Source organism: Garra rufa, chromosome 22, assembly GCF_049309525.1.
Source record: "Garra rufa chromosome 22, GarRuf1.0, whole genome shotgun sequence".
Lineage (NCBI taxonomy): Eukaryota > Metazoa > Chordata > Actinopteri > Cypriniformes > Cyprinidae > Garra > Garra rufa.
The window spans coordinates 11829760-11846429 of NC_133382.1; the positions used below are offsets into that span (position 1 = coordinate 11829760).

The 16670-nt window shown below is 31.8% G+C and overlaps 1 protein-coding gene across 3 annotated transcripts in view; it reads left to right on the forward strand.

Moving 5' to 3' along the window:
• raraa (retinoic acid receptor, alpha a) overlaps positions 1-16670 on the forward strand; it is a 202946-nt gene that overhangs the window by 178546 nt on the left and 7730 nt on the right. For all 3 annotated transcript variants that reach the window (XM_073828113.1, XM_073828114.1, XM_073828115.1), the window contains 2 exons: positions 4727-4875; positions 9665-9806. In XM_073828113.1, coding sequence (XP_073684214.1) covers positions 4727-4875; positions 9665-9806 — 291 coding nt within the window. The remainder of the gene's footprint in view (positions 1-4726; positions 4876-9664; positions 9807-16670) is intronic.

Genomic DNA, 16670 nt, shown 5'->3' on the forward strand with positions numbered 1-16670 from the left:
ACATAGACATATTTAAATAATAATGCTTATTTAATTATTCAAATAATAATTAAATTATAAAAAGCTAATAAAATGGGGAAAAACACAACAAAATTACTAAAACTGTCAAATTAATTTGAAAATTTCAAAAATATATCAAAATGAACTGAAATTATGAAAAGTGATACAAAAACAATTAAATTTATTTTAGTTTAGCTAGTTAAAAATTTTACATTGCTCATTTTCTTTTAGTTTATCTTGATGTAATAAATTACCAAACGTAACATAACAAAATTATAAAAAACATTTAAATACAATTTTTTAATAATAAAAAGCTAATAAAATGACAAAAATATGAATAAACTAAAACTGTAACATTAAAATGAAACTGTAAAAAATACAATGTAACTGAAATTAGAAGTATTATTAAATAATAAATAAATAAATAAACTTATTTTACTTTAGCTAGTTGCTAGTTACATTTCTCATTTTAATTGAATTTATTATTATATAATAAATTACAAAAAGTAAAATTATAACAAAAATGAATAAAAAAAAACAGACTTATTTAAATAATAATGATTATTTATTTATTAAAATAATTACTAAATAATAAAAAGCTAATAAAATGGGGGGGGGGGAATCAAAAATACTAAAACTGTCAAATTAAAATGAAAAGTAAAAACATATATAACGGTTAGCTGAAATTAAAAAGTATTAAAAAATAAATAAATAAAAACATTTATTTTACTTTAGCTAGTTGCAGAGGTTGCATTTCTCATTTTCATTTAGTTTATGTTGCCGTAAATAAATTACCAAAAGTAAAAAAAAAAAAAAAAAAAAAACATAAATATACATTTAAATAGTAATGATTATTTCATGATTTAAAAGCTAATAAAATAACAAAAACACAACTAAATTACTAAAACTGTGAAGTAAAAAAAAAAATCTAAAAGTGAAAACGTAAAAAAATTATCTTAATTTTATTTTCGAGTTACATCATACTTTTCAGAAGATTTAAAATATGTGGCACATTGAAATGTTTATCATTGAATCAAATAATACAAAACTCATATGTGTCATATTCTTGTAAATACACATATTATAGACGTTTTTCCTGAACACGGAAGTAAGTCCGACTCTTAACTGAAAGAATGCTTTGCATTTCCGGTCTGCGTTGTTTCTAGTCAAATTAGGGTATATTCCGAGCTAATAAACTAATGTTAAACCTATTTAAATGTTTTTAAAAAGCACATGGCTCCATAACGCCATCACTTGGCAATGTCGCAATGACCGTCATTTGTCAGTGCCTCACTTTAATAAGTGTGTAGATGACACGAAGCAGCGGACGTTAGCTACATTAAAAACAGATGGACGCTATTTGAATGGGTTCCTATGGAAACCGGAACAGAAAAGCATTCAATCTGACGTTAGAATTCGTAATGGCGGCGCTCATCGTTTACTCGGGGAAAAAGGTCTATTCTCATGAATCTGGTCCCAGAAAAGGTCAGGAACTGCTTGGATACACCCTGGCAACCACCAACAACACCTTGTGCCTTTTGCACAATTTCCTTAAATGTAAAAAATCTAGTTGATTTAATATTATTTTTCTCTCCCACTATAATCCCACCCTGAGGAAGCAATTAAATGCTCATGATTTTAAAATTAAATGTGTCCATAGACTTTTGGCCTAGTAGATGTTCTAAAGATTTTAGCTTAGACTCAAGGCCTTTCTTATTTAATACGAGGGAGTTTTATACTCTCCATTCGTCTGCTCAAAACAAACCTTTAGCTGTTCATACATCCAGGATGTTTTACCCAGCGCTGTGGCTGTGCGTCTGTGTGCTTATCTTGGCTGTCATAGCCACATGTTTGAACTCCAGTTGTTTGATTTTCGCCTCCATTCTGTCCAATTCCTTCCTGCTCTCGTTCTCATTCTCTCTCCGTCCGCGGCTGAGTCAGCCTTTCATTCCGTCAGTCTGTTCCAGGACATCTCTCTGAGTATTTCCTGCCCACAGAGAGACAGGCGGGAACATGCACATTGACAGAGTGTGTGTGTGTGTGTGTGTGTGTGTGTGTGTGTGTGATGGTGTTGGTGTTTGTGTGAGTATGGATGCTGTTTCAGATATGCGTCTGCAGTCATTCTGTGTGTGTGATGTGCCCGGCGGGGCCGACAGCAGTGGTGTGTAAATAAGAGTTCTATATTTAACTTCAGCTCACAAGTTGAGTTGCCCTCTGCTACAGCTGGGACACACACATACACGGGAAAGAAACTGCAGCCAAACCAGCAAGAGTTGCAAGCACATACTTTCACCTCAGATACCCTCTCCACCTTTTCTATAAACACAGTAATACACACATTGGGTCCTGTTGAGAACACCATAATATTGTTTTTACTTGTAGGCATGTCTGTTGTGCAGGAGTTCCTAAGTCACATACTGCTTGTAGTATGCCAGATTTCACTTTGGTGATTCAATTTGAGATTTTTCAAACCTCCAACCATATATTTTTTGGCTGATATTGCAGGGGTTTGAGTTTTTTTTTTTACATAATTAAAGAGCATTAAGAAACATTCTTATGAGAATCATTCTTATGAGGTTATAGTATGTATGTATGTATGTATGTATTTTTATACACTTAAAATAAGTGCATTACTATTGCTAGTGAAATATATATATTTTTTGTGAGCCAACCCTGGAAATCTTCCTTTGTTGCCACATTTTACAAATTATTATTAACTATTCTGAACTCACTTTGTGTGATAGACAGAAATATGCATTTGTTATGAGAATTTTTTTTGCTGTAATATCATTCACACTTGCATTATTTAACGTAGTAATAATAATAATTATTATTATTATTAATAGTATAATAATAAATATGTTAAGTAAATATGATTAATAAATAATTTAATAATAATTTAAAATTATTCTGAGATATAAGGAAGTTGAGAAAACATAATAATAATAATAATTAATAATAATAATTATTAATAGTATAATAATAAATATAATGCTTAATAAATTGAGAATTTAATTAAAATAATAAAAATTTTAATAATAAATGCAAATAATTGTTAGATATAAGGAAGTTGAGGAAATACAATAATAATAATAATTTGTTGAATAAATATAGTGCTCAGTAAATTAATAATTGAATTCAAAGTAAAATAAATAATATTTTTAATAATAATAATTATTGTTCATTTAAAGGACATTGAGGATAATAATATTAATAGATAAATAAATAAATAAATACAATCATTAATAAATTATTCATATTAATATAATTAAGGTAATATAATATTAATATGATTAATATATAATAATTGTTTTGGATTATAAAAAAGAAAACTGAATAACAATAATATTAATGTTAGTTGAATATAATTAATAATAGTATAATTAATTTTAATACTAAATAAAAATTGTTAGATATATAAGAAATTTTAAGAAAACTGAATAAAAATAATATGTTAAATAAATATAATGCTAAATAAATTAATAATTTAATTAACATAATATTTTTAATTATAATTATTATTAACTAAAAGGACGTTGAGGAAACTGAATAATAATAATGTTAAATAAATATAATGATTCATAAATTAATTAATTAAAAAATAATTAAATGTTTAAATGATTCTTAATAAATTAATAATTTAATTAACATTCAAATAAATAATATTTTTAATAATAACTAATAATTGTTTTTAGTTAAATGGATATTGAGGAATAATAATAATAATAATGTTAAATAAATATAATGATTAATAAATGAATTCAATTCAAATGATAAAATAATATTTTAAATAATAGTTATTTTTATTAAAAGGATGTTGAGGAAAATTAATAATAATAATGTTAAATAAACATAATGATTAATAAATTAATTCAATTAAAATTAAAATAATAAAAAAACAAATAATAAATAATAATTATTGTCAGATAAAATGAAACTGAATAATAATAATGATAAATACAATCAGTAATGAATTAATATAATTAAAATATAATAATTGTAAGAAAATTGTTTTAGATAAAAAATTTAAAACTGAAAAACAATTGAATAAATTGTTGTTAGATAAAAGAAAATGTTCATAATATTTTATTTTTATTTTTATTTTATTTTATTTTACTTTTATTTTATTTTATTTTATTTTATTTTATTTTATTTTATTTTATTTTATTTCTAAAAATATAAATGTAAACTAAAAATGTAGAAGATGTTTGTAGTTGGCGCAGCACACACAGCAGGAAATCTGTCTAGAATCCAAGCAAGTGTTTTCTGTTCACCTTCCCATCAGTGGTTTGAATAGTGTTTAACAGTGTTCTTCTCATGTTTTGATGTGTGATGTCTGGCTAATTGCCATCAACACAAATGTGTTACACGTGTTTAATGAATGCGCGAAGATCATCTGTGTCTCTCTGACAGAAGCTCAGTTCCTCTAGAGGAGCTGCTTCAGGACGCCTGCATCTTTGATCTCTCTTGTAATGTTCCAAATCACACACAGCAGCGCTGCCATGTGACGCTCTGGGACGGGGTTCGGGGTTAAGGATAAACCTATATGGTTTTGAAAAACTATTTTCAGTTCAGTTTTATTTTTATGACTATGCTTGATGAAAATAATATTAAAATATGTTTTAATTCAGAAATGAACATGTATGTCATAGAAAAGGTGTATTCAAGTCACAGTCTGAATGAATGTTGTCATGTCATTGACCCATAAACTCTCTGTCTTTCACAGCTATAGAGACCCAGAGTACGAGTTCAGAGGAGATCGTCCCGAGCCCACCCTCTCCGCCCCCTCCTCCTCGCGTTTATAAGCCCTGCTTTGTGTGTCAGGACAAATCTTCAGGGTACCACTATGGCGTCAGTGCCTGTGAGGGCTGCAAGGTGAGTGATGTGACCCATTCTCATTCACTCACACTGACCCAAAAGTACCAGCACTGCTAACTTTTAAAATAATTGTTTTAGGTAGAAGAAAAGTAAAAACTGAATAACAATAATCATGTTAGTTGAATATAATTAATAGTATACTTAATTTTAATACTAAATAAAAATTGTTGTTAGATATAAGAAATGTGAGGAATAACTGAATAATAATAATAATAATAATATGTTAAATAAATATAATGCTAAATAAATTATTAATTTAATTTAAAGTAAAATAAATATTTTTAATAATAAATAGTAATTATTGTTTATTAAAAGACCATTGAGAAAAACTGATTAATAATAACAAAATATAATAATAACAAAAATAATAATAATAATAACAATAATAACATTAATCAATTATTAATATAACTAAAATAATATAATATTACTATAATTAAAATATAATAATAATAATATTTAAAAAAAAGAAAACTGAATAACAATAATATTAATGTTAGTTGGATATAATTAGTAGTATAATTTATTTTAATACTAAATAAAAAGTGTTGTTAGATAATACATTTGAGGAAACTAAATAATAATAAAATGTTAAATAAATATAATGCTAAATAAATTAATTTAATTAAGTCAAATAAATAATATTTTTAATAATAAATAGTAAATGTTGTTAATTAAAAGGACATTGAGTAAACTGAATAATAATAATAATACAATTATTACAATCATGAATAAATTATTAATATAATTAAAATAATACTAACATAATTAAAATATAATAATAATAATTGTAATATAATTATTTTAGATTTAAAAAAAAATGAAACAGAATAACAATAATATTAATGTTAGTTGAATATAATTAGTAGTATAATTAATTTTAATACTAAATAAAAATTGTTGTTAGATATAAGAAATTTGAGGAAGCTGAATAATAATAATAATAATTGAATTCAAATTAAAATAATATTTTTAAAAAGAAATAATTATTGTTAATAAAAAGGACATTGAGGAAACTAAATAATAATAATGTTAAATAAATATAATTATTAATTAATTAAAATAAAATGTTAAATATATTGCTAAATAAAGTAATACTTTCATTAAAATTATAGTAATAATAATAATAAACATTAATTATTTTTAAAAGGATGTTGAGGAAACTGAATAATAATAATAATAATAATAATGTTAAATATAAGAATTAATAAATTAATTGAAATAAAATTTAAATAAATACATATATTAAATAATACATATTTTTATGAATAAAATGAGTTTTCACGCTTATCCTCAAATGCTGTTATGTTCAGTCAAACCTTCACAATGTCTCACATTACAGTATTACGGTTTATTCGCTATGGTTTAGTAAATGGCAATAAAATATGACAAGAACTCGATAATTAAACTGTGTCAGAACAAATTCATCTTGTTAATCACTAATGAATTCCAATCAAAAGATACCTTTAAAATTTCTCACATTATTACAGCTTGTTCGAAAGGTATGCAAAAAATTGTGGTCAGGTCAAAGTGTCAAATTAAACTTTTGGTCCCAAAGTTTTATCAGTTTTACTGGTTGTCCACTGTATGAAGAATTTTGGGTATAATATGTCACAGTTTACTTTATTTTGCTATCCTCGCTTACATAAATGAACTATAGTGTCCTACACCCACTAGTAAAAAAATATTTAAAAAAATTATATCTGGTGTCTCTGAGTCATTTTTGGTTTGACTGTAGTTACTAGTTACAAACATTCATTTTTAAAAATAACATATAGACCGCATAGATGTGTATTTTAATTTACATTATAGAGCAAACGTCTAGTAATCATGAATTTATATTTACCACACACACCATGTTTTACTCATAAATTGAAAAACCTCATTATAAAAAGCTATGGGGAAATTCTGAGGTAAACCATGGCAAATTAGTCTTCCGTGTTTTGATTTCATGGCTGCAGCACTGCCTCCTTCATTAGCTTTAGCATAGTTAACCACTTTTTGTTAGCAACTTATAGCAGTAGCTATTTGTTAGTAACTTAATGTGTGACTAACAGCTACTTATTGCTTACTTCTATGTCAAGCTACTTCATAGCTACACTACAAACTTCAAGTGACATGTTCAAAATTAACCATGGTTTTATTATAGAAAAAGTGTTGTAACCATGGTTTTTTGGTGTATTGATTATAATTTTTATAACCACAGTTTTACTACAAATACCATGGTTAAAGGGTTTAAAGGGTTAGTTCACCCAAAAATGAAAATTCTATTATTATTTAAATAGCACACGTACATCTGCAAGATGTCTGTTAAAGATCTCTTGATCTGGAAAGCATCTGCTGTGTACAAACGTCTGGCAGATGTCTGTAAGATGTCAGTTTTATCTACATTGTGATTCAAGAACATCTTGAAGACATCTAATAGACGTCTATTTGACATCTGATGGGAAACGTCTAATAGATGTATTGCAGATGAGCAAACTACGTATTTCAGATGTCTTTCAGATGTAAATGCATTCGTCAAATAGACGTCTCCGAGATGTATGTGTGCTATCAGGGTATCAGTAATTACTCATCCTCTTGTTGTTCCTAACCTGTGAGACCTTTGTTCGTCTTCGGAACACAAATTAAGATATTTTTGCGCTCTCTGACCCTTCAAGGGTCCTTCTACGTTCAAGGCCCAAGAACATCAACAAAATAGTTTGTGTGACATTAGTGGTTTAATCGTAATTTTATGAAGCTACGAGAATACTTTTTGTGCGAACACACATGCACCATATTTTGTTTACATTTAAAGAAAAGCACAAATATTTTAAAAATATCTTAATTTGTGTTCCGAAGACAAACAAAGTTCTTACGCATTTGGAACAACATGAGAGTGAGTAATTAATGATAGAGTTTTCATTTTTGGGTGAACTAACCCTTTAAACTATGGTTAGTGGTTACCATAGTTTAACTATAGTAACCATGGTTTATTGGTTTTATTTGTAGTAACACCATTGTTCACTTTTGGAAGTGATTGTTAGCTTTCTTGTGTCCAGAGTGCAATGGAATCAATAGATCTGGATGAGACGTGTGATTGTTAAAACCATTAAGAGATTATCGTTAACAAGCTCGCTGAAGTCGCTTGCCTGCGTGTGTCTTTATTTTTGAGTTTTGTCATTAGTGTCATTACTGTTGCCTCTAAATGTAAATTTAGTTTTTTTTTTGCACTGATTAATTATTCCACATGGTGGACTTTGCAAGGTTAAATGAGTAGTTCACTTTAAGAAATTTTTTTTACAATTAAAGTACTCACCCCCTTGTCATCCAAGATGTTCATGCCCTTCCTTTTTTCAGTCGTAAAGAAATGGCGTTTTTTGAGGAAAACATTTCAGGATTTCTGTCCATATAATGGACTTCTATATCCCTTTGAGGAAGAAGGGTCTTATATAGTGAAACGGTCGGTTATTTTCTAAAAACATTTACAACTTAAATACTTTTTAATCTCAAACGCTCGTCTTGCCAAGCTAGACATGATGAGCATTTGAGGTTAAAAAGTATAGAAATTGTATTTTTTTTTTAGAAAATAACCAATTGTTTTGCTAGATAAGACCCTTCTTTCTTTGACTGTGATCGTTTAGAGCCCTTTAAAGCTGCATTTTGGAAGTTCAAACTCGGGGGCACCATAGAAGTCCATTATATGGAGAGAAATCCTGAAATGTTTTACTCAAAAAAACGACTGAAGAAAGAAAGACATGAACATCTTGGGTGACAAGGGGGTGAATACATTATCTGTAATTTCAGTTCTGAAAGTGAACTACTTCTTTAAGTGCTTGGTTGTTTGGATATGCTAAACATTTTCATAAAATCTGAAATATATTTTGGGATAGTTCAGCCAAAAATGTAAGTCATAGCAAGCAAGTTATATTTATGTCTGTCTTCCTTCATTCGTAAAGAAATTATATTTTTTGAGGAAAACATTTCAGGATTTCTGTCCATATAATGGACTTCTATGGTTCCAAAATGCAGTTTAAATGCAGCTTCAAAGGACTCTAAACAATCCCAGCCCAGAAAGAAGGGTCTTATCTAGCAAAACGATTGGTTATTTTTATATATATATATATATATATATATATATATATATATATATATATATATATATATATATATACAAAAGTACAATTTATATACTTTTTAACCTCAAACGCTCGCCTTGTCTAGCTCTGTGTGAACTCTGTGTTCAAGACAGTTAGGTATGTTGAAAAACTCCCATCTCATTTTCTCTTCTAACTTCAGAATTGTCCTACATCGTTGCAGAAGTACCGACTCAGTGTTTACAAAGTGGAAATGCAAAAAAGGTCAAACGCCCTTTACAAAAAAAGGTAAAACAGCGATGTAGGACGAAGTTGGAGGAGAAAATGAGATGGTATTTTTTCGACCTACCCTAACTGTCTTGAAGCGGAATACACTCAGAGCTAGACAAGATAAGCGTTTGAGGTTAAAAAGTATATAAATTGTCTTTTTTTATTTTTTAGAAAATAACAATCGCTAGATAAGACGCTTCTTCCTCGGCTTGGATCGTTTAGAGCCCTTTGTGAAGCTGCATTTAAACTGCATTTTAGAAGTTCAAACTCGTGGGCACCATAGAAGACCACTATATGGAGAGAAATCCTGAAATGTTTTCCATGAAAAACATAATTTCTTTACAGCTGAAGAAAGAAAGGCATGAACATCTTAGATAACAGAGTTTTCTTGCATCTCTTGGTATTTGTCTCACAGTCCTAATTGTGTTGTTTGTGTTTAGGGTTTCTTCAGGCGAAGCATCCAGAAGAACATGGTCTACACGTGCCACAGAGAGAAGAACTGCATCATCAACAAAGTCACCCGCAACCGCTGTCAATACTGCCGGCTGCAGAAGTGCCTGGAAGTGGGGATGTCCAAAGAATGTGAGCGATGCATCAGTAATACTCCCTCCACAGCTGAAGAGCTCTTGCCAAAATATGAAATAGCAAGTTGAGATATGAGTACACAGACACACATACACACTCGCAGTCAGTGCCTCCCTCTGGCTATACGAGAACACGTCTCCACACTGCTAGGCGCTGTCAGACTTGAGAAGTTAATTGGGAGAGGTGAGAAAATACACAGATTCACAGGTCTACAGCTGAAGTTGTGAACGTGTGTTTGTTCAGAAATTTTCCTAGATAGATTGGAAGCACTCTCAACATCAAGTGGATGTGAGTCTTCACTGCAGAAAGAGATGCAAATGTAAACCTGGACCACAAAAGCAGTCTTAAGTAACATGGGGTATATTTGTAACAATAGCCAACAATTCATTGTATGGGTCAAAATTATCGATTTTTCTTTGAATGCCAAAAATCATTAGGAAATTAAGTAAGGATCATGTTCTGTGAAGATATTTTGTAAATGTCCTACTATAAATATATCAAAACTTAATTTTTGATTAGTAATATGCTTTTTTTAGACAAATTTAAAGGCGATTTTCTCAATATTTAGATTTTTTTTTATTTTTTTGCACCAATAGATTCCAGATTTTCAAATAGTTGTATCTCAGTCAAATATTGTTGTATCCTAACAGACCATACATCAACGAAAAGCATATTTATTCAGCTTTCAATGTATAAATCTTAATAAAAAAAATTACCCTTATGAATGGTTTTGTGGCGCAGGGTCACAAATAGTTATTTTTTTATAGAGGTATAAGGAACGGTCCAGTATCATTTCATATCTAATTGTTGGGTGTATGCATATCTGAGTGCCATGTCAGGCTCACATTTAAAGGGTTAGTTCACCCAAAAATAAAAATTCTGCGATTAATTACTCACCCTCAGGGTTGTTTAGAACCCGTAAGACCTTTGTTCATCAGAACACAAATATAGATATTTTTGATGAAATCCAAGAGCCTTCTGACTCATAGACAGCAACACAACCACCATGTTCAAGGCCTAGAAAGGTAGTTAGGATTGTTAACATTGTTAGCATAGTCCATGTGACATTAATGGTTCAACCGTAATGTTATAAAGCTATGAGAATACTTTTTGTGTGCAAAGAAAATGGTGCTTGAAGTGCTTGAATTTCACTTTTTGAAATTTAAGGCCTGGAAAACCCTTGAAAATATTAATATTCCTGAAGAGCTTCTTGAAAAGGGCTTGAATTATTGAAAGACAATGTGTCTAAAAAATAAGTGTTTCATTTTGTCAGTAAGCACATATCTTTTCACGCAAAAAAAAAAAAAAAAAAAAAAAAAAAACCCACCTTTTTCGCTTATTTCAGTAAATGTCAGAAAACAATCGAGCTGAGTGTCGTGTAAACATGGCTGAAGATGCGAAAAGAGAAACAGATGAACTGAATCAATTGAGTCATTTATGCTGAAACCGCTCCGATTGTGACTCGATTAGTGGTGCAACGGATCCCAAAACTCACGGTTCGAATCATATTACGAATTTTGAGGCACGGGTCGGATCATTTTTCGGATCAGCAAAAAAACAAAACAAAAGAAGTTTGTTTTTTATTAAATGCTGAAAGCTTATCTTTCTCAGCTGTTTCCGTTCACTTAAGACATAACCAACTGTGTTTACCAGAATACCAGAATACCAAAACAGGTATTTAACATAACTTTTATGTACCGTTCAAAGAGACGTTAAAGAGGAATCAATCTGTGTAAATCCCGCAGTCTGAATCGCACCTCTTTCTGTCTCACAGTGCGCATGTTTAAAATGGTTTGAATGGGTAAATTGGCAAGACAAAACTTGCAAATTATAAACTTTCACTCTATGATGGTTAAACTTAAACAGTTAACCCGCGAATCACATGTGTGCCGAACCGTGGGGTCTGGTCCGTATGGATCACGGATCATCTACGGTCCGTTGCACCCCAAGACTATGAAAAAACTATGGAAGCCCGTTTCCGCCACTGAATAAAACATAAAAAAGGTTATTGCTACTTGTTTGACATTTGACAAGTCTGACATTTTTTCGCAGAATTGCATTATGCAAACTGGCAATTCTGACTTTTGTTCTTAGAATTGTAAGATATAAACTCACAATTGCGAGTTATAAAGTCAGAATTGCGTGATATAAGCTTGCAATTGCAAGTTAAGTCAGAATTGTGAGATATAAACTCACAACTCTGTGAACATGTCAGTCCTATTTTTTCTCCTCAGGACTGGAGTTTATAACTCAAGTCAGAATTGCGAGATACAAATTCGTAATTACCTATTTAAAAATTTTATTCAGTGGCGGAAATGGGCTCACATAAAAAACAGATCAAATTAAAAGAGCCATTCATTGTCAGATTTCGACATCGTTTGTAATGAGTTTTAAAAGCTCATAGTGATAGGTGAAAAGGTGCTTTTCGAAACGTTTGCGTCGCAAAATGATTCACTCTTTCGAAGCACTACAATCGAATTGCGTATCGCGAATCATCTGATTCAGATCAAAACTTCATATTATGTATTGCGACTAGGGCTGTGCAATAAATCGCATGCGATTGTCATGCGTATCTCATCAGTAAAGCCGGTTTTGTGATTAGTAGTAAATCTCCATCATCTGCGTTCAGATGGCGCAGTATTTAAAACACTGAGCCATAGATCACTGAAAAGCTACGCAATATCGCGTTCAAAATCGCGGATGAATCGCATTCGATTTTGAACGCGATATTGCATAGCTTTTCAGTGATCTATGGCTCAGTGTTTTAAATACCGCGCCATCTGAACGCAGGTGATGGAGATTTCTACTAATCACAAAACCGGCTTTACTGATGAGATACGCATGACAATCGCATGTGATTTATTGCACAGCCCTAATTGCGACTCAATTGATTTAGAATGGAATGGTTCGTGAATTAAGTTCCAATCTAAGTCAAATGATTCGCGATCCGCGTTAGAGCGTGGATTGCAAATCATTTGATCAGGGTTTTTTTAATTAGTAGAAATTGTCAAACCATTAACGCAGTACAGTCATAAAAACAAAACAAAGAAAAAGAAAGCATACACAAATGCAATTCCCTTAAGAAAAAGTGTTTTTTTTTCTCTGTAGGAAAAGTATAGTAATACTTTGACACTGACATAAGTCATTTGATAAGTGAGATCTCTGATTGAAGTCCTTGAAAATCCAAAAAATAGTGCTTGAAAGTCCTGAAATTTCATGAAAATGAAATTCATGAAATTTTCACCATTTTTACGGTATCTGTACGAACCCTGAAAAAATAACGACTTCATTCAACAATTTCTTCTCTTCTCTGTCAGCCTTCGACACGACTGAAAATAGACTTCATGTACTTCATGGGTTAGTGACCCGCATTTGCTCTTGACAGGTTTGGTGTAGTTCTATCAGTGATCATGTGCATGTCAAGCTTGACATTATGGACAAACCTGACAGATACATGCGCATGGGTGTCTAGCAGGCGCCACGGCGAGACTGTGTTGCCGCGCAGATGACCCATCAAATCATTTACAGTGACACGACACCCACTCGTTTCATTAATGTGAGTTCATATGAATTCAAACCTCTTGACTCATAGCACATTTACAAAATGATGCACAGCAGCATTTTCACACTTCACTTCCTGCGTACATTTGAACGCACCCAACATCTGTAATAAAACACACACATGCATTGATTTTCAGCACAACACGCTGGGTTCTCTCTTCTCCAAATGCATTAGACTCACAACTCATCTGCCGCTGCTGCTGAGGAGGAGGAGGAGGAGGAGAGATTGTGAAAAAAGAGGAGTGGAGAGAGCGAGAGTGGAGGGAGGAAACATTGACATTTTTATCTTTTCATTGAATTTCATCTTTGTGATGGACGATCTGCCAGCGCTTTAATTTTCTCCTCTCAAATTATCCCTGTCAAGAGCCTCACGCATACACACACACACACACACACACACACACACACACACACACATACATCCTGAAACAGACATATGTGAGCACTAAGGCCTGTTCACACTAAGAAGAATGTTTGTCACGAAAATGCGTTGCGCTAAACATTTTAATTTGAATCAGCGGTTCTTATTGCATCTGTTCAGTCCGACTTCAACATTTGCATGTTGTCAATGCAACAGAGGGGTTCTAAGCTCCTTTCCAGCACATTGTGAAGAAAACAGCCGACCAATAGGATTTGCGCTTTTGGTCATGTGCTAAGAGCCGCTGATGTTATATAAAACTATGAATTGGTGGCACTTCCTATGACAGTAATAGCCACATATTGTAAAACAATTGAACTGTAAAGTAAAAGAAAATGAATATTTCATAGGTATATTATTTTTGCTCTATACTAAAGTAGGGAAATTACAATACTTCTTTCGTCTACACTTGAAAGTGATATTTTGAATTTGGACTGCAGTAATGTTACCCATTTAAACCGCTAGCTTTGAGCAATTCATACTGCACTTTTAAGCTTTCATTTTGATGGAAACGGCAGAAGAGCTTTTATTTTGAAGAAAAAGCTCCAGCTTCAGTGTAAACAGGCTTGCAAATCTAGAGAAATGCTGTAATCATCTGCTGCGAAAATAATGCCTAACTGGTAGCTGTTGCGTTTCTAAATGCAATAAATGAGTTAATTACATTTACTGTGAACTGAGCCGTTCTGAGGTGCGGAAAACACCGGATCACAAGCTGATAGCCTAAACGAAGTGTGTGCTTCACTTTAAAACGCACAGCAAAACTTGATGAAGGGAATAAGCTATATTGTGCTTTCGGTTTTAGTTTGATTGACAGATAATGTGCAAAAGCATAACGACCCAAAACAGAACTTTAAAGACCTTTAATGGTAGAATAAGAAGTTTAAATATATTTAAAAAACTACACTTTTTGACCGGAAGACCTAAATCGTTTTATATCGTCATGCGACCACGATGATGTTAACACAGTTTTGCTATCGCGATACCACAATATTGATAACACCGTAAGATCCCTATAATTGAATCATTCTAAGAGTATAGATTACGTTGATATTTACGAGTGGTGTAATGTAACGAAGTAATAATACTTGGTTACAGTACTTAAGTATTTTTTGGAAGTATACGTACTTTACTTGAGTTTTTATTTTTCAGCTACACTACATTTCCTAATTAAAATGTATACTTTTACTCCAATACATTTCCCCGAAGCATATTCGCTACTCACAAAATAGTCAGAAGTCAGGATCTCAGTCAGAATTGCGAGATGTAAATTCGCAGCTGTGAGAATTTTTTTTTTTTTTTGTAATTTTGCAAGATAAAACTCACATTCTGACTTTTTTTTTTTCTCTCGCAAATGCGAGTTTGAGGAACTTCTTTTCAGGAAATTCTGGCTACAAACTCAATTCTGACTTTTTTCTCAGAATTGGGTGATATAAACTTGCAATCGCGAGAAATAATATCAGAATTGCGAGATATAAACTCAGAATTCGGACTTTTTTTTTTTTTTTTGAAATTTATAATATGAACTCAGAATTGTGAGAAATAATTTTCCTCACAAATGCGAGTTTGTATCTCGCAATTCTGTTCTCTCGCAATTGCGAGTTTGTATATCACAAATCTGACTTTTTCTCACAAATGCAAGTTTGTATCTCGCAATTCTGACTTTTTTTCTTCGGATTGGGTGATATAAACTCACAATTGTGAGAAATGAAGTCAGAATTGCAATATAAACATATAATTCTGACTTTTTTCTCTCAGAAATGGATGATATAAACTCGGAATTGCGAAAAAAAATTGCGTGTACTTTTACTTCTCCAATTCAAATTCTCAAATACATTTATGATTAAAAAATAATTTTTGTAAGTACAATAAATAGCAAATACTTTTACTTGACTTTTACTTTTACTAAAATTCACACATTGTTTCAGTCTGAAATGTCAAAGCACAACTCATATTGCAGCTCACGTTATGTACTGTACATCTGTTTTAATAGCATGCAACTCTATTGGCCCCTTGGGTTTGTTCCCGCCACAGTGACGCATGTTAAGTACATACATAAGAACTGTGCGTTTGGTGTTTAAGTACTTGTGTAGATCACATTTCTGGCCCTGTTTCTGGTCGCCAGCATGTTTCTGGCCATATCGTCACCGATTCCAGTGTGTAAAAATCACCTTTCCAGAAACACAAAATACTCATCATACTGCTGGAGAAAGAGCCGTTTGCTTCTCTCTCTCGCTGCAGGTCTCTCAGTAACGCTTGTGCATGAGTGATGGTGCAGCCGGGCTAATAGTTCTTTAATGACTTCATTAAATTGTGTTTTGCGGCTTATGATCGCTGTGCCAATCTGTCATAGGGGCTAATGTAGGCACGTTAAGATAGCCCACTTTTATTTAGGAATTAATTCTGCATCTCCAGAGGCCTGAGAGTGGGATGCAGCAAGGGTCTGAGCGTTAGCGGAGATTGGAGAGAAAATAATGCCATGGCATTACACTGTGTGTGTGTGTGTGTGTGTGTGTGTGTGTGTGTGTGTGTGTGTGTGTGTGTGTGTCATATAATGAGATTAGATTAGCTCTGGGTCTAATGAAACCTGTGGTGATCTATCAGCGTTATGTACGACTTCATCCACCTGCTCTATTTATCAAACTACAAACACACACCCTGCAGAGAGCGAGCGAGAGAGAGAGAGAGAGCGAGAGTGTTTGAGTTGGTACTGATTGAGGGGGTGTGATGGCATTTCTGCTTCCTGTCCTTTTTCTTCTTCTAACACCTATTTTTTTTCTTTCTCGCCTTTCCTCCCTTCATGGTTTGTCTTCACAGATGTGATGTGTTGGCTCTAACACGTTTCCTCTATCTGTCTGTCTCATCTCACTCCATTATTGCTGCTT